Source organism: Sinocyclocheilus anshuiensis, unplaced genomic scaffold (assembly GCF_001515605.1).
Source record: "Sinocyclocheilus anshuiensis isolate Anshui unplaced genomic scaffold, SAMN03320099.WGS_v1.1 scaffold1032, whole genome shotgun sequence".
Lineage (NCBI taxonomy): Eukaryota > Metazoa > Chordata > Actinopteri > Cypriniformes > Cyprinidae > Sinocyclocheilus > Sinocyclocheilus anshuiensis.
In genome coordinates, this window is record NW_015549638.1 from 474,521 (window position 1) to 494,358 (window position 19,838).

Here is a 19,838-nt window from a genome sequence, read left to right on the forward strand (position 1 = left end):
ATATATATATATATATATATATATATATATATAAAATAGTAGTTAATAATAGTTAAACTAATAATAATGATAATAGTTCAACTAATAATAGTTGAAATAATTTAAATAGTTTTTACTCATGTCTATCTAAACCTTAATTTATTCTGTTGAGATATTTTTTTTACATTTCTCAGTGTTTTTTTTTTTTTATGACCGTACAATGAAAGTCAATGGTGTCTAATTTTGTTGTGGACCCCATTGACTTTCACTGTACAGACAAAAACAGTCAACACATCTTCAAAGCATCTTTTGTGTTTCACAGGAAAAAGAAAGCCACATGGTTCTGGAATGACAAAAGGTTGATCAATAATGACAAAATGTTATTTTTTGTGGTGAAAATGGCTGATCCTTTTAAATGCAATCATTTTATTTCAAATAATTGTAAATTATAATAATTGTAGACTCACTGGGAGTTCTTTCCAGAATGCTCTGGAATTTGGCTCTCTCATACTCTACTGACTGCCTCTGAAGCTCTGGCCTGAGGCTCTGGATGGTAAAATTCACCATGTCCATTTTCATCAGGTCCAGCACCCGGAAGATTTCCCTGTTATGACACAAGCGATCATTTACGAGTCAGTTACTTTGCCTCAGGTGAATGTTCACATAAAATATGGCTGTTAGTGAGGACAACACCATTACTGATTTGTGCCCCATATCCCCCTTAGTTACTTAGTTACTATTAAAACATTATTAATTATTAATTCACAACCCGTGCTTATGTACAAACATCTATATCTTCTAATATATTTAATCTATGTATAAATATATAAAAATTATATATCTATGAATAAAATGTAATTATAACATTGTTATAGACAGGGTTATTATAGTTAACTAAGACTAAAGCTAAAATGAAAACCATATAAATATGAAATTAAAAACTGAAAACCATATTCATTGCTTGAAATACACTTTGATTGAAATAGAATTTAAAAAACTATTTCAGCTTATGGAAACATTTCTCATTTTAATTTAGTTTAACTTGATCCTAAGATAACAAAACTAAAACTGAAATAAAAACTAATATATATATATATATATATATATATATATGACCCAAAACTACTAAAAGTGACAAAAAAACATTCAAAAAATAATTTAAATAAAATATTGAATCAAATGTTTTTATTAAAATAAAAACAATAAATAAATAAATACTCATTCAAATTAATACAAACTATAATAGTATCTCAATGATACTATAATGACATAGTTGTAAGGCCACCCAAAATATTAGATTTTTGCATATGTGTGGTTTCAGTTGCTCCTACATTTTTTTTTTTTCCCCGTAAATTAAGAACAAATTTTAGTATAAAAGTAATTGGTGATTCATGAATTTGTTCAAGAAATTGTACATACCTGTACACAGATTTCATGCACAGATTTGAATGAGAATGGGATGCACTATTTGTAAGTTATTACACCAGCCAGTGAGCTCTGAAGTGAAACTGACCTAGCTAGTTCTACAAAGCTATACAAGAAGACACCTTAATAACATACTTGAACAGTGTCACTAAGTCGCCTGAGTTCTCCTTGAGCTTCTTGATTTCATCGTCTCGGACCGGTGCACAGAACTTGCCCATAGTATTGATGATGTAAGACAAAAGGCCCTGGATGTCAACTGCATTGTTATCAGCCTGCTGGCGGATCAGGTCCATGTCCAGAACCTCCATGATCTGAGTACGCAAGCGATTGGCCCCGGGGTTCAGGAAGGACAGCAGGGTCTTCGATGATGGGACAAAAGTGATTAAGAAGTTATTTGCCATCAGACTGCTTTTCATCATTGTATCAAAGTAAATATGTAACTTACATCTCTGATCTCTTCCAGAAGTTTGATGGCGTAATCATACTCAGGAAGGTCATCATTCAGCTCGGTTTCAAGACAGTCCCAGAAGGCCTTGCGCACCATTTCTTTAACTCTCTTCTCCAGGCTTTAAGGAAAAAAATGTTTGGATTCAATTGTTCTATATTGAATGTGTGTATATATATATACACTGAACAAAATTATAAACGCAACACTTTTGTTTTTGCCCCCATTTTTCATGAGCTGAACTCAAAGATCTAAGACTTTTTCTATGTACACAAAATGCCTATTTCTCTCAAATATTGTTCACAAATCTGTCTAAATCTGTGTTAGTGAGCACTTCTCCTTTGCCGAGATAATCCATCCACCTCAATATGTTTATGACTATTGACTATACAACATATTGTATAATTTTGTGTATGTTTTCATAATCATCACCCTTAACTTGTTCTTGACCCATGTCTATAATTATGAACAGTTACCAAGCAAACTGAACATCAAGTGGGGCCCAGATCTGGAGATGGTAAATGCTAATTATATAACAACAGTTTAGTACCTATTTTGGGGTAGATCCGGAGGCTCTAGGTGGAAGTTCCGGTTGACAACGATCTCATGAGCCAGGCTCAGATTAGAAAGGTCCCGAGCCGAGGCCATGACCTCATCAAGCGTTAGGGTTTTTGGTGGGCTGCCTGAGGACACAGTGGCAATACACATTAAAAGACCAATAGACATTTATCCAATAAAAACAACAACAACAACAACTTTTTGTTAACTGAAAAACCTAAACTAAAATAAAATATTAGAAAAACAAAAAATAGACATACTGCATTAAAATAAGTTGAAGTACTAAATTGCTAAAACTTAAATAAAAAATTAAAGCTAAATAATCAATCAAATTAATTAAAACTAATGAAAAAGACAAAAGCACATACAATTACTAAAACTAAAATTATAAACTAAAAATATAAAAATAAAAGCTAGTTTGAACTATTAATTAATACAATTGTATAAATAATACAAAAATTACTAAAACTAAAATGAAAACAACAAACGAAAAATATAAAAATAAGAGCTAATTTGAACTATTAATAAATACTACAATTGTATATAAATAATACTAAAATAACACTAGTTTAGATATACATAGTATAGATAGTACATTCTAACAGAATAAATGCTAAACTATTTCTGTGATGAATCTACTGAAAATAAATAAACACAAATACTTTTTTGCCATTTGAATGTTAGTAGGACACCTACAAGAAGGAGAGTTGTGTTTGCTGGACGAATCGCTGGTGAAGCTCTGGCGAGAACAGTCCACATCGCTAGACCAGGTCAAACTGTCGCACCTTTCCGATGACTCTGTGTCACTGTTCTTGTCCTCGCTGGCCACCGTAGAGGTGGAGGTGGGACGTTCATCGTTCAGTGGCATCGTGAGGGGCTGCTGCAAATTAAGTAAAAAGGTACTTAGAAAGATTTTGTGGCTAAAATGAAGGCTTTTTTTTTTTTTTAGACAAACTTGAAGCTGATGCTTTTAGTGGAAATGGGGCAATGACTTATATGACAATTGGATAAAGTTTTATCTGGCACACTTTCAGTGCTGGAAAATTCCATAAGGATATAAAGCTTCATTGACATAACAAAGAAAAGTGACTTGCAAAGGCAAGGGAAAATAAACGGGCAACAAAAGGGCTCAGTGATGTTCATGTGGCCCACAAAGAGACATTGTATTTTAAATGTGATTCAGACGTTGACCAGTGCTGTCTCTTGGGTAATAGATAACGCCGGATAGCTGTGTGTTCTTTAAAAGCAAACCTATCTCGTTACACCCCTTTGCCTTTATAGGCTTCACTACACACCTGTTTCCTAATGCAACAGAGTAACTGCTTGTCTTTTTAGGAAGTTGAGTCTGCCTCAGTAACAAAAAGTCAACAATGACCTTCATTAATTAATAAAAATGCATTCAGATACTAAGTAAGACATTAATCATATCTATTATTCTTAATGCTCTGACAAAGCTGCTTGTTTATTTAAGTGTCTTGTAATTACAGGTTTATCTATTGCTCATGTGGATTAATGGTGGATTAATGTGGATTAATCTGTTACAATAGAAATACCAAATTTGTCTCCCAGTGCTACTGTAAAACAACAAGAATTTGAAATTGCATTGATTCTCTGCAAATTCTGAGAGTTAAAGGAATAGTTCAACCTAAAATGTAAATTCTACCATCATTTCCTCATGTCGTTCCAAACCTGTATGAATTTCTTACTTCTGTGGAACACAATCTCAGACACTATTTACTTTGATTGTATGGAAAAAATGATTTAAAGTCTCCTTTTGCATTCCACTGAAGAAAAAAGAAGTCATTCTGATCTGGAACAACATGAGGGTCAGAATTTTGTTGTTGATAACTAAAACTATTTTTAAAATGTTGTCTTTAAATAAAGCTGAAATGAAATAAGATATAAATATCAGACGAAAAACTCTTGAAAAGAAGAAGAAAAAAACTGAATATGTTGACATCTTACAACTAAAACTAAAGTAAATATATAGTAAGTTAAATAAACAATATTTCAAAAATAACAGAAAAGGCAAAAGCACACAGGAAAACTACTAAAACTTAAACTAAAATAGAAACTGACAATTTAAAAATGAAAATTAATCCAAAATGTTAATAAGTACTATAATAATATAAAATAGTACAAAAAATAACACGTTTCAGTATAAATTAATCAAAATAAATTATAATTTTTGGGTGAATCATTTTTTTTTCTGTCCCTTTAAGATCATTTTGCCCCTTAATAATAAAGTCACTATAATTTGGTCAAACACACACATTTGGTTTTATTTATTCTACATTATATTTAGTGTTATTATAATTTCTAAAACAATAATGTCTACTTCACTATGCATAATAGGACACTTATATGAACTGTATACCTCAACGTGTTCAAGTGCTGTAGTTGTCTCAAGTCTATAGCAATTAACACAGATACCAGTACTTCCCAGTATTTGGAGCCTGGTTACAAAAGAAAGACCAGTGACATAACATGTTCAAGCTCTTCCATCCTTGTTACTCCCAAAAGAGAGTATCTATTTTGAGCATAGGGGGAAAAGCACTGCGACCGCTTCTCCTATTAGACCGGTTCAGTAGTTCTCGTGGTAAAAACAGAAAGCCATGCACATGCACATGCACATCCTCAGTCAGGTTTAAATTAGGAGAGACCGATGACAGCACCACTGGCACCGTTTACAGCTCGTGCTGCTCTGGGCCCTAAAAGGAGGTGCTGTAACACACACACACGCTCAGCTGCTCTGCACACGTTACCTTATCTTTAGCACACAAACAAGGACAAAACACGAGCAAACTGTCAAAGCAGAAGAGCAGCCGAACTGGACTTTCCAGATCATGCAAACCCCAACCCATTTAAAGATTAGCAATGTGGAATCACTAAACAGTCACTTTATGGTTTGTATGTGAAATAAATATTAACTAGATTGAAAAGTTTGTAGACAAACTTTAAGTTGGCTTGAAAAAGCCTAGCCAGAAAGTTTTAAAAACTTTTAAAAGCTTGCAGTCTGAAGATTTTCAGTTTGAAGTAGTTTGAAATTTAAAATAGTTTTAAAGATTAAAGTTTGAATGTTTTCATGGCAATACAGTCTATCAGAAAAACAGATAGGTATGAAACATATTGCTAGGGTACCTGGGGTGGTTGCTAGGGGTGTTTCTAGCATGACTAGCATGTTGCTAACATGTTTTTAGCATTATTAGCATGTTACTATCATGTTGCTAGCACGATTACCATGTTAACATGATTAACATGTTTCTAGCACGTTGCTAGCATGATTAGCTAGTTATTAGCATGTTTCTAGCATGAATAGCATGTTGCTAACATGGTTAGCTGTTATTAGCATGTTTGTAGCATGATTAGCATGTTACTAGCATGTTTATAGCATGATTATCATTTTGTTAGCATAATTAGCATGTTATTAGCATGATTAGCATGTTACTAGCATGTTGCTAGCATGATTAGCACGTTGTTAGCATTATTAGCTATTAACATGTTTCTAGCATGACTAGCATGTTGCTAACATGGTTAGCATGTTTCTAGTATGATTAGCATGCTGCTACTATGTTTTTAACGTGATTTAACAGTGTAAATGAAAAAAATCCAGCTAAAAACAAGGTAAAACCAGCTGATTCAATTAAAAAAACAGCTAGAGACCAGTTAAAATCAGCTAAAACCAGCTGATTTAGCAAAAAAGCCAGCTAAAAACCAGTTAAAACCAGCTAAATCCATCTGAACCAGTCAAAAACCAGCTTAAAACCAGCCTAGGCTAGTTGTCTAGTCTTAGCTGGTTTAAGCTGAAAGTAGGTGTTTTAAACTTGGTTGGTCTTTTAGCAGGTCTCCCAGCTTGACCAGCCTGACCAGCTAAAAAGGTGCCAAAACCACTTTAAGACCAGCCTGGAAGCAGCCAACCAGCTAGATAGATAGATTAGAAATATTAGATAGAGTGGAAGCTTAAATGACTTTAAATGGGGCTTCAGTGTGTTTAGATTACAATTTTTGACAGTTGGAGTTTGAATAGTCTTGGCTCATTTGAACATTCAGTCAATGTAAATCTGTGGGATTTTTATGATTTTTAATCTTAAATTTGAAGAAAGCCGTAAATCCGATCAGTCTGAAAAGATACAGCAACCCGAGTCAGAACAGTCTGAAGAGCTGGATTGAGTTTGGTCAGGTGGTTCTAGCTGGAAAGCTCTAGGAGCAGTAGCGTTCACAAATGTAGTCTAATAATAATAATAATAATAATAATAAGAAGAAGAAGAATGAGAAGAAGAAGAAGAAGAAGCTTAAATAGAATATCAGTAAGTTGGCTTTTTCAAGCCAACTTAATAAACAAGGCAGCGAGCGCGCGTTTGTACATTTAATAAAGCGAACAACGCAAATACGTAACGTTACGTGTTCGATTTAATTTTCCACTGTTTTATTATAAATGCATTCCATTCAGTGAGTCAGTGATGTAAACATAACCGTTGTCCAACTCCTTTAATTTGCAAAGAATTATCATATATATATATAAACTCTAAACGAATAAAACTATGTAACAATTACCTGAGTCAAGTCCCCGATTGTGAGGACTTGGCAAACAACAGTGGACAACCGAGTTTTTCCTCGATTTGCAGGTAAAATGTATTGATACTCCGTCCTTAGTACACTAGGGCTTTAAAGGGCTCTTTAAAATATCACTTGGCTTGTAGTGTTTTGTGAAACTGGGAGAATCTATTATTCTTCACCTATAGGGGTTTCGATATTTTGTCTTTGGTATAAGAATTAAAGCTATTCAGAGAAATGAATATATACCTGTGGGAAAGAGACATTACAAAGACTAAATAAGCACGAGACGGTTGTTTTAAAATAAAACAACAAAAATATCGACAATATCGCATGTATAGGATTGGCGCGCACCCCCTAGTAACATAATGGCACAGTCCAGCTCGCATGCGCTTCTTTGTTTACGGATGTGACGTACAAATACATAAAAAATGCTTTGTGGACAAAGCGAGCTACTGTACTAAGTAACAAAGCATAAAACATTAATTTATTGTCGACGAATGCATGTGTCAGTTTTATTCGAACGTTTTCATTGAGTTCTGATTCTGTCGATAACGTAAAGCGAATTCGATCTTTCGCTTAATCCCTCCCATCGAGGATTATGATGATTTGTTATTATTCAAAATAATTAAAATCACTTCCTGAATTTTTAGCGTGATTCTCAAATGATAGAAATCATCACGAGTATCAAGGCATAACGCCAAATTCTTTTGAGTTTTTTTTTTTATTAATGCTTTATGCTTTAACAAACCGTGTTTACTAGAGCGTTGAGGGCAGGCTGTATTCAAACAGAACCATGGTAACTAAACAAACAGACATTAACCCCTCAGTGACTGGAGAAATCTGATAATTTATCTGAAAATAATAAAAAAAATAACTTAGACACTGTTTTACTATACAAGGCTTGGATGTGGCTTTACCCACTGCAAAATAAAAACAAATACACAAATAAATAGCTTTGTTGATGAAAATGCTTTTAATATCGCTATGTAAACAGACCAAAGGCAGTACAAATCTTAAAAAGGTCAGTAAAAAATAAATAAAAATTGACAGACATTACTATTATCATTTAATTAAAACACATGGAAAACTATTAAGTATTAAATTAAGACAAAGCACATATACAAACACGCACCAAAGCCATGTTATTAGCACCATTTTTTAATATTTCCTAAAAAAGCAGGTGAAAAGCCTTGTTCAATGCAGATTTCTGGTTCCCATTAATCACGAACTGAATTCACAACCTTCACTGTCCTGTTGTTTATGAAGTCGGTTTTCCTGTAACCAGCCTGCCGTAGATTAAAGAAACAGATGACAAGTGTAAATATACATGCAGTGAAAGCAAAATCTGAAACATGTGAATTAGTTCTCAACCCGGAGGCCACAAACTTCCAAGGAAGCCAAAGGATGACTTGAAATTATTTAAAATAAGCTGAAACAACTAAAAATCAAGATATTTCTTAATTTAATACACTCCCTCATCTCTATGAAGAACCAGGGTTCCAATGGTCTTGAGAACTGAGATATATGAGTTAGCCTAATTTTAAAAGTGTTATTTCCAGACCTGGGAAAGTCATGCAAATTAATACAATCATAAAACACCATATAGGTGTTGATTATAGTTGTTTTTTATTAAATAATGGATATATATATATTACACCAATCTCTAAAATATTTTATTGGCTAGAACTTGAGTAAAAAAATTTTGTATAAATAGAATACATTATATACACACACACACACACACATATGTACATATACATTTTTAAAATATAAATTAAAAATATTATTGTGTTTAAATGTTTTCTAATATTAGTAAATCTTTGTATCTTTCTGACCATTTCTCACATAAGTGTTGGCATTTTTGCCTTTTTTATAGATGGGAGAGAGAGGGAGTGAGGCATAAATGATGAGGACAAGGTGAGGCAGAATAATGAGATCAGGAAATGATGTGAAATGACACAAATTTGCTTCACTGCATTAGTGCCACAATCGATGTACATGTACACTAACTACTACATTTTGTTCTATTAGTTTTATGCCTTCCAACAGTTAACTGCATTCATTTTTTTCATTGTAAACACTGTTAATATGGTAGCTGCCCTAAACTGATCTTCTTCTTTGACTATTGGTTAGAATGCACTGCTTGATTATTTATTTGTTATTAATTGTGAGTAATAACCCTTTATTACTTTATAACTGTAGGATGCAAACATTCCACCTTTTTGAAACTGCTATGCAGCTCTGAATGCCTCCATAGGGTATGAAGTAAAATACAAGCCGCCTGGCCCGCGCGTGTGGGTCCAAACCTAGATTTAGTTGAGAATTAAAACTATGAATTAAATAAGTCACATAAATTACTTTTATTGTGAGTTTTATTATATATCCCATAACTGAAAGTCTGGCTTTCCTGAAAATGAAACCATACCCGTTGTCTTTAGTGCTGATGCTGATGATCTTGGGTAACGCTCCTTGGTTTATGATGGCACAGGTGTTCGATACAGATGCATGGCTCAGATTGATGAGAATGTGACAGATCGTCACTGTGACCTCTACAGGCTGCTCAACGCTTCGGTCAGAGTTTGGCAGGATGGCAACCAGCTCCGGTAACACCTGTTTAACTGTAGAGATGTTCATAAACCATTTGTATATTCACCCTTCTGCCTGACACAGCCATGTGCTGTTATTGTGCATATTGTTACATAATGGCATCTCACCAATATCTGCATGCAGTTCTCGGTAACGAGAGATGTTTTTTAGCAGTGACACAGATATTCTGATCTCTTCCTTCTCTCCTTCTTGTAGCATCTTCTTCACCTGAGATAGGCCTCCCTCTTTTTGCACAATGAAGTGTGCGATGGCTTGGGATGTCTAATGGAGATAAAAGACATTAATATAAGCCTGAATGTGATTTGAAGTCAGTGCTGCTTATAGTTATTTTATTGAGATTCATTTCTAGATCATACCTCTCCAGAGCAAGCTGTGAGGTTCTGCAGCGCTCCAATGGATGCCTCCTTTGTGTGCTGGTTTGTGCTGACAGCAATGAGAGAGAGATACATGCGGATGGTGATGGCGCTCCAGAGCCACTCTACACCCTGAGGGCTGCCGTTCTCCTCAAGTAAGGGATAGTCTTCATCCGCTTCCTGAGCCTGAGGTGAGTCACAACATATGATGCCACATATGAGGTCAATTTGTGTTTGACGCCACTACATTTGCATTAGAGATTTTGGTCAGTTCGAATACTCAACAAAAAAAAGTCAAGTCATACATTTTCATTACATCAGTCATTCTAGTTAGAAGACATTAATATATTTCAAAAGATTTTAAAGGAATAGTTTACCCAAAAATGAAAAAATTGCTTAAAATTAATTCACTGTCAAGTCATCCAAGATGAGTTTGTTTCGTCATTGGTACAGATTTGGAGAAACTCAGCATTACATCACTTGCTCATCAATGGAGCCTCTGCAGTGAATGGGTGCCGTCAGAGTAAGAGTCCAAACAACTGATAAAAACAACAACACAATAATCCACAAGTAATTCACCCGACTCCAGTCCATTGATAAATGACATGTGAAGCAAAAAGCTGCATGTTTGTGACAAACAAATCCATCATTAAGACGTTTTTACCGTTGCTTCCAGCTAAAAGTCCTCTATCCATAATATGTTATAGTCATCTCGTCTTAATCAGGAGAGAAATATGTGCAGATCAAGCACATTTACAAGCTAAAACAGTTGTAGATGTACGTTTTGTGATGTGAGAGAACAACAAGAGATGGACTCTTTCACTGGAGGAAGTGTTATTATGGATTATGGACTCAAAACATTGGTTTAAATTTAAAATGCCATAATGATGGATTTGATTCTTACAAACAAGCAGATTTTCACTTCACAAGACCCTTATTGATGTACTGGAGTCGTGTGAATTACTTGTGGATTATTGTAATGTTTTTCTTATGAACTGTTTGGACTCTCATTCTGATGGCATCTATTCATTCCAGAGGATCCATTGGTCAACAAGTAATGCTGAATTTATCCAAATCCATTGGTGATGCATTGCTAAACTTCTCCAAAACTAACCTCCTCAGAGTTTTTGGGACTGTTGAGGATGAAACAGCCAGGGTTGCTAGTTTCTGCATTGTGATTTTGTTTGGGCTGTTGTACCACTGGGGAATCCACACGAGGCAACTCCCAATCAAATCGATAAGAAAGATTGTGCAGGATGCACACACAGTTTTCTGTGGCCTGGAAAGAAAGAATTAATAATTAAATTATAAATTGTTCACCAGTTGGAATAATCACTCCGGATCATATTAGACAAGATAACATTACACAAAACTTAATATCTGGCTTTCTCCTTACTACCTCAAAGAGGCTGAGAGGCATAGTTTCTTATCACTCAATAGGTATCATTGACGTGAATTTGGACAGAAATTTTCCTTGATCTTTGAAGATAAAAGACCTTGATGTTCCTGTACTATGAAAATGTTTAGATTTCATACAAATTTTATCTTCAAAGATCAAGGAAAATTTCTGACTCCTTTAATTATTATATAGACACAAATGAAAGACTTACTGTTGCTGTTGATAAATATGGGGATTTAATGTGAGTAGCTCTTTACCTTATCATCAGGTTTGTAGTCTGCAATGCTACCGCGGATATAATAGATGATGCACTCAATGAGACCCTCACAGTCTCGCATGGCTTTACGTCCATCTGGACCAGCTGAACTCAAGTTTCTAAAAAAAAGAAAATTATTATTTAATAACACCTTTTATGTAGAAATGCAATGGAAAGTGCAATGTTCTAAATAAATAAGTCAATATAAAAATATCTGTTCAGTTATACCCAGAAAGGTTTACAAAAAAACCCCAGTAAATATTAGTGCTGTCAAACGATTAATCGCGATTAATCGCATCCAAAATAAAAGTTTTTGTTTACATAATATATGTGTGTGTACTGTGTATATTTATTATTTATATATAAATACACACACATGCATGTATATATTTCAGAAAAATGTGTTATGTTTGTATATTAAATATATTTATATATAATATAAATTATATGAATATATATACATTGTATGTGTGTGTGTTTACATATACATAATAAATATACACAGTACACACACATATATTATGTAAACAAAAGCTTTTATTTTGGATGTGATTAATCCTGATTAATCATTTGACAGCACTAGTAAATATGATTATAATTGAAAATAACTATGTTCTGTTTTAATATACTGTATTTTATAATGTAATATATTCCTATGATGACCCAGCTGATTTTTCAGCAGCTATTACTCTAGTCTTCAGTGTCACGTGACCCTTCAGAAATCATTCTGATTTGGTGATCTTTTAGAAATCTTTTGTAATATTATAACTGTTTAATGCTGCCTTGCTGAATACAAGTATGAATTTCTTTCAAAAAACTAAATCTTGCTGTCCCCAAATGTTTGTATACACAGTAGTGTATGTATTATTAGATATAATGTATATGTATAACTTTGGCAGTTGTAGCACTAAGAATGGCCTGGCTTGTCAAAATAAATATTCTTCATTTAAAAGCTGTTGTATTTTCTCTTTAAGTTGGTAATACCTCAGGCAGCCAGTAGCGTTGTAGAAAATGTCAGGGTCAGCAAGGAGCTCCAACTTGGGGTCTTCCCCTTCAGAAATGCCTGAGCAGGGCACCAGCACACTATCTGTGAGAGGTTTGGCCGCATCTCTAGCGAGCAGCTCTTTCAAGAGGTCATGAGAAGACAGATTCCACAGCAGCCCTGGAGAGAGAATAATCTGCAAGATTAGTGGGAGGCTAGAGGTCACACGTTCAAGATCTGGATGTTTTCTTATGGCGTGAGTTTTAGCTGGATCATCTAAAGTGGAGCCAAGTTTGATTGCGTAATGAAATATATATGGCGAAAAGCTTAAATACTCTAATGGATCCTTTACCAGTGAGCTGCCGTCGGGTCTCGATGTCTCGGTTCTTCTTGAGCAGTTTCAGGATCACTGGAAGCCCCCCACAGTCTTTGACTTCCATTTTGTTCTCATTGTTTTCGAAAACAATATTTCGGAGTGCGCTGACAGCAGCCCGTTGGAGCTCCTCGCTTTCACTCTGCATGAGCTTCAGCAGCTTTGGGATGCCTTGAAGATAAAGTACCTGAACAGATGGAACACGCTAAAATAAGAAACTTCAATTTAAATAGGTCAGATTCTGCAATTTTGTATCCTACTTCTGTTAGTCAAGGTTCTTGCACCAAATGTTTTTATGACCATTTTCCAGCATCTCTCTGACCTTTAGAATTAAACAGCCTGTTTTTGCTACTTTACCTTTACCTTTACCTTCATATAATAGTGTTTAAATGTTTGTGGTCACTAGGATTTTTTTATGTTTTTGAATGAAATCTTTTATGCTCACGAAAGCTGCATTTGTTTGATCAAAAAATACAGTAAAAACTGTAATTTTACGAATCATTATTACAATAACTGTTTTCTGTTTTAATACATTTTAATTAGTGCTGTCAAACGATTAATCGCAATTAATTGCATCCAAAATAACAGTTTTTGTTTAGTATGTCAGGTATCATAAACTGTAACACTAGTCAAAAAAATAGTTATTTTTTAGGAATTCACAATATATATAACATTGTTTATTGACAAATCTGAGAGATTTTTATATTTTGTAATTGGATGATATCGGATATTAAATTCCCCTATTTTTATTATATATTTAGATACCTTTGCTGTCATATAAATATAACTTACTTAAAGTTACTTAAAGTTCATCTATAAAAACACAAATTATTAAAAATATATTTATTCAGATATATTATTATATTATTCAATCAAACCAAGTTTTAATATGGGCTATTCTTGGATTCAAAGTGAATGCAGGAAATCCCCTTGGAGCTTCTTATGTTTAAATGCCTTTGCTCAAGTATTCAGTGTTGATAGTTCAAGGATTGCCAAGCTCGTATTTTAAACCACCTCCTTTTTAATATGAATTGTGCTTTGAATGTTTTTTGTAATGTTTTCAAAGTCAAGTTTGTGAATTGAAAATGAACAGCAGAAACGTAACCCTAAAGTCAGTGAAACACTGTTGCCAAATGTTGTCGTCCTAATCACTTACTGTCTGACTGCACTGTAAACATGTAAACCACACTAAATCCTTTCCTCTCACTTTCTTCCACACCCGTTTTCCACTTAATTAAAGTGCCACCTCACCATGTAGTACTATGACTCATCGTTTCATTTTGCCTGAGGTGTTTGTTATCAACGCACCCATTGAGGCTAGACTTTGAGGACTGTGCGAGATATATTATAATTTTTGGGAGGATCATACTAGCATATGTCATTTGGAGTAAAGTATCACTTACCTTTTTCTTGGCATCTGGACTGTTAAAGCACTGGTTCTGTATAAAGTTAGCTGCGGTGATTTGTGCTTCCATGTTATCTTGTACAAGCAGATTTACAGCCTCTTTTAGTGTCATCTCTGGACCTAGTTCAGCTTGTCTGCCCTTCCTTTAAAACACAGACATACAACAGAAATATAGCAGAGTTCATTCCATCTAAAATAGTTCAGACCATGTAGTGCCCAAACCGTTGTACATTTTTGTACATGTCTTTGTTTCAAGGTATTTACTAATAATCTAATACTTGTATATTAAAAATGGCAAGTTATATGTATTTATATATTATTTATTAATTAATTGTAAGTATATATATATATACAGGTGCATCTCAATAAATTAGAATGTCGTGGAAAAGTTCATTTATTTCAGTAATTCAACTCAAATTGTGAAACTCGTGTATTTATATCTCCACATTTTTCATGTATAATATAAACAATGCATTCACCGTGACATGATCTATATATTGTTTTTTTTTCTTAAATTGTGGGTACAATGTTTATAAACTGCATTTTTTTGCCTTATGTTATTGTTCTCATTAATTTAGATGCTGAACTGGAGTCTGTGGATTGATTATGATCACCTGATGTTTGTCATTTTCTATATAATCATTGAGAAACAAAGAATTGTTACACTGATGAAGGCAGATAGCCAAAATGCCTGCTTTTATCTCCTGCTCTAACTTAAATGTAAAAAAAGTTAGCATGCAGACCAATCTTTGTAATGTATAATATACAAATTCAACACTAATTTAATGTAGGTTTAATTTAAATTCAGTATTATATAATATAATTTAATAATATTAATAATAATAATTTTGTTCTCTGAACCAAATTGTGAAAAGTTTTTGTAAATTTTAGGGCAATGTATAAGCTAATGTTTTTGTTGCAAGATAATTACTAATAAACTAATACTTGTATAAATACTTGTATAATACTTGTATTGAAATATATGTAATTTGTATTTATTATATATAATTAATTTAATAATGCACTATATTTATTGTTGTGTGTGTGTATGTATATATATATATATATATATATAAAACCAGCATGCCAGTTTTATGTATATTACAATGCTAATTTAATGTATTATTAAATTTAATGTAAAGCTTTATTTAAATGTAATATTATAAAATGTAATACAATAACTTTATTTACATTGATATATATATATACTGTATATATATATAAAATGTGTATTAATAATTAATGCTTAAAATATGACGAAAATAGACTCACAATACATAATTTTGTATACATAACATAATTGTATTCAATTATAATAATAAAAATACATGAATTTACATATATAACATATGTATTAACATTATGTAGTGCTAATTACAAACATCAAACTACATTCATCTCTCTGCAATATTAAAATAACAAAAAAATGCTCAAATAACACTGTCAAACAATATGGGCATTTAACTGTGTTGATAAACAGGTAAAAACTAAACTACTGACTTACTTTGCCGACGCTGTCATTGCATGATGTTTGACCTCCAGCTTTTCTATCCTCCTCAAACTCCCTGACTGCTCCTCCATGCTGATCAGTGAGCCAGGCTGGGAGGGTCGTCTTCCTGCAACAAACTCCAGGCTCGGCTTCCGTATGCGGCTCTGCCAGGACACGTTCTCTGATTGTTCTTGAGCACCAAAACCCTCCTCTCTCGGCTTGCAGAGGGTCCTCTGAAGGGTGTGCTTCTCTAACTCCATCCTGTTTCTCTCTGCAGGAGCATTGTGTGGGGTGTTGGGTAAAAAAACGTCATCTGTATCATCAATGTCATTGTTCTCATACAGAGGCTTACTGGAGGGCTGTGTGACAGCCGACAGGCCTGCGAACCTCGGGTTTCGCAGAACCTCGGAGTGGGCGTAACGTAAAGTTTGTTTGTTCATATGAAAACGGTTGACTGTAGGGGCCGAGGGGAGAGTGAAAGAATTGGACCCCCAGCATAAAGCCGGCCTTTTAGAGGTGTAATGAAAGCTTCCATAGCCTCTATAAAATCGAGGTGGCTCGGTACTTGACCATTGAGATCGATCAACCATGCGTGACAACCTTGTGGCTTCATGATTGATGGAGAACGTCCGCTGCAAAGTATAGTTCATGTCATTATCTCAAGTGAATCAAGTTAGTGATATTATTAAGTTATTAAGTTAGTGATACTAAGGATTAGTTCACCCAAAAAAGCATAGAAATAAACTAATACTTTAGTCCATTTCTGACACGAACCCATCAAACGGCTTCAGAAGCTGTAGATTATAGTGCAAAAATCACACAAACTACTTTTATGCTACTTTTAAGGTGCTTTTGTCATTTTTTGGAACCGGAAAGCTCTAGTTACCATTCATAGATTATAGTGCACAAATTGTACGAACTACTTTTATTCTACTTTTAAGGTGTTTTTTGTCAGTTTTTGGAACTGGAAAGCTCTACCATTCACTTTCATTGTATGGCAACAGAATTTAAATTTTTGGGTGAACTATCCCTTTAAAAACAACTTTTATCCCACTGGAAAATTGTCCTTACCTTCAGGTGCAGACTTCCTAACGATGAACTACTTGAAATATGACAGCTGGACAGACTGTCTGAGAGAGATGACTCTGCAATGCCCAAAACACACACAATTGGAAAATATATTCTTAATGATCGCTTACAAATCCTACTAAATACGTCTGAATGAGTGAGTTCTGACAAACTAAGGTAGGGTTCACCTTTCTCAACTAACAAAAAGGTACCAAATTTGTTTATTTGCAATATTGTTATAACATTTAGTAGATTTAGTACATAGTTATTACACTATAATAATGAATTAATTTATAATTTAATTATAATTTATGCATTTAGCAGACGCTAAATATTTTGTTGTATATGGACTATTCCATAGTAGTGGCATAGTAGACTATTCCTTGAAGTACTATGTAAATATTCGGTACAAGAATATAAGTCATAGCTACAATCACGTATAATCAATCAGTACCGTGGTGGTATACATCAAAGTCACTTTGATATCACACTGATACCGTGGTAGAACCAAAGTAATTTTTGTAAAGATTTTTTTTTTTATAATGAAGGTATAAATTAATATGATTTTGCATTTTACACACGAATAAAATATAAAATAACCAAAGGATAGAGTTAAGAACAAAGGACCATTGCAAGCTGACCATAAACATTTGACTGACATTCCGTATTTTTTCCAGAGATGTAAAAATGTATACACATGTATTCTATTCCAAACCAAAACACTGCTTCTTTTGACATATTTGCTTTTATTTCATGCAGTTTCATTCCACATACCTGGCGGTTTTGGTTTCTTTCTTTTCCGTGAGAGAGTGAGCTGCACTTGTTGCTGCAGTCGGTTCAGCCGGTGTGTGTCCGCGAGAGCGAGTTTGTCATCCTGCGGTAAAGCTAAAGAAGAGTCTTCCGAGCGAAAAGCGCCGTGAACGGGCAACACAGAGCGCATGAAGTATGCCCCCTCCGCCATCGGGACTGGTGCGGATGAAGCGTCAGGTGTTTGAGTCTCTGTTGGGCGTGTAGTAGCAGCGCTGTGCTTGTTCTTTGTGTTCAGGGTGTGGTTTACACATGCGTCACTTCACACAGATCGTGTTTCTGCATATTCACCGGCTGCGCGCGTGAAGGTGGACAAACACTTTCACTGTGGACTGGACTCAGCTAAAACTGGGGAATAGTTGGCACTTTGCATTGAAGTGTGGACTCAGCATTATTCATTTTAGCGCAGTAACAATAAACTTTAAAATAAAAAAAGACCCCCCCCCCCATGACTATGACCCCTCCCACAACAGCGACGTCATAATCGAAAGTTTGTATAGGTGAAATACTACCATGGTAACTATTTCTGCCAACATACAACATTTATTGTTACCACAGTTTTATTTATACAATCCACTCTTTTATATTCCCATAGATATCACACAACCAAGAGTGCTGTTGTACTGAATATTGTTATAGATTAGCGGTTCTCAACCAGGGGCCCGGGGGGCCACTAGGAGGCCTAAAAAATTATTAAAAAATATTGATTTAAAATGATTTAAAATAAGACAAAACAAGCGAAAACAACCACATTTCTTATTTTAATTAACTTCCTCTAGAACTCAAGCTTAACTAAAGTGTTTGAACAAACTTTGAGGTTGGCTTAAGAAGCCTAACCTGACAATTTAAAGCAATTGTAAAAGCTTGAAGTTTGAAAATGTAGATAGATAGATAGATAGATAGATAGATAGATAGATAGATTAGAAATAGTAGGTAAAATAATATTATTAGTAGAACCTAATAAAATATTAAAACAGCATTAAATATGCATTGTGAATAAACAAATCCTTTAATCCCTAGCCAGTAAATCATGCATGACTGGAAAAGTTATGCAACCAACATACACTGATTTAAAAGAGAGGGCTCCCTGAAGAACATTCATCACTTAAAACTGTTGGAATTCTGAAATAATTCATTTTAATGATAATTATTTTAGTTACTTATTTTAATCTATAACACTCTAAATTTCTGTAAATAAAAAAAGTCTTAAAAACAAAACACTCATTTGAATATTGTTTGGATATTGAGGGAGACCTTGAACTAAAAAAAGGGTGAAGAAGATTATTGAGTCCATATACATGAATTTATTGTCTGTGTATTTATTTTTATTTTTTTAATTTATTGTGTCAGTGATGGAGTTTATATCGTTTTTTAATTTATTATAATTTTAATTCGTTTTAGCCTACTGGGAAACATTGAGTGATGCCCAATAGATTATTACCATAATGGATCATTTAACACACAAATACAAAGGCACTAGCAATACATTTAACCAACAGAGGGCGATATTGCAATATGCTGGTTTTATATCGTAAAAATATTTTTTATGATACATAGCAGATTTATGTCAAATGAGCAAGGATATTCAAAGCGTGATATCAATGCAAAAAAATCATAATCAAATAATCAATAACAGCTATTAGTAGTAGTAGAAAATGAATGTCTGATATGTGTAAATGGTAAAAACAAAAAACGCAATATTTTGTAACAGCTATATTCTGCCTGGCACATTTCAAACACGTTTTTAAATATAGGCTAAAAATATTTGACTTCAATATATATAAAAAAAAGGAAAGAAAAAAAAAAGTCTCATAAAATAGGTTCTGCTGTATTTGAAAATGTGACATTTGTGGCATTTGGAAAGCTTCATTTGCTTTTCTCACGATCGAGAACAAACACTTTTACATATTTATTGTAATTATTGTGAAACAAATCAGAAATAGACTGGAAACAAAGCAACTAATAGCCTATTGTATATTTTTCGTTCACGATCTGATAATATTTGTACTTATTTGTAAATTCGTATGAAAAATCTTTGCTTATTGATTTATTTTTGCTGGTGAATCATAACATTTAAAAGACACGGCTTACAGCACTGCACGCTCCATCTCAAACAAATACTTGAGGCGAAACAT

At 33.8% G+C, this 19,838-nt stretch overlaps 2 protein-coding genes across 3 annotated transcripts in view; both read right to left on the minus strand.

The window, feature by feature from the left end:
- LOC107659845 (T-complex protein 11-like protein 2) overlaps positions 1-7,064 on the minus strand; it is a 10,934-nt gene extending 3,870 nt beyond the window's left edge. Inside the window, exons 1-6 of one of the 2 annotated variants that reach the window (XM_016448920.1) lie at positions 6,962-7,064; positions 3,104-3,284; positions 2,400-2,532; positions 1,850-1,970; positions 1,540-1,763; positions 447-583 (exon numbers count right to left, since the gene is read on the minus strand). In XM_016448920.1, coding sequence (XP_016304406.1) covers positions 447-583; positions 1,540-1,763; positions 1,850-1,970; positions 2,400-2,532; positions 3,104-3,275 — 787 coding nt within the window. In that variant the 5' untranslated portion in view covers positions 3,276-3,284; positions 6,962-7,064. Of the gene's footprint in view, positions 1-446; positions 584-1,539; positions 1,764-1,849; positions 1,971-2,399; positions 2,533-3,103; positions 3,288-6,961 lie in introns of both variants that reach the window. The other variant, XM_016448919.1, reaches the window with a different exon arrangement.
- An 856-nt stretch (positions 7,065-7,920) lies between these two features.
- On the minus strand, positions 7,921-17,987 carry LOC107659846 (plakophilin-2-like). The gene is given in 14 exon segments (XM_016448921.1): positions 7,921-8,250; positions 9,183-9,270; positions 9,390-9,582; positions 9,679-9,832; positions 9,928-10,110; positions 11,039-11,203; positions 11,581-11,698; positions 12,564-12,741; positions 12,914-13,121; positions 14,338-14,482; positions 15,844-16,460; positions 16,900-16,973; positions 17,671-17,887; positions 17,889-17,987. Coding segments are annotated over 14 exon segments (2,478 nt in total). The 5' UTR covers positions 17,958-17,987; the 3' UTR covers positions 7,921-8,181.
- Between the last annotated feature and the right edge of the window lie 1,851 nt (positions 17,988-19,838).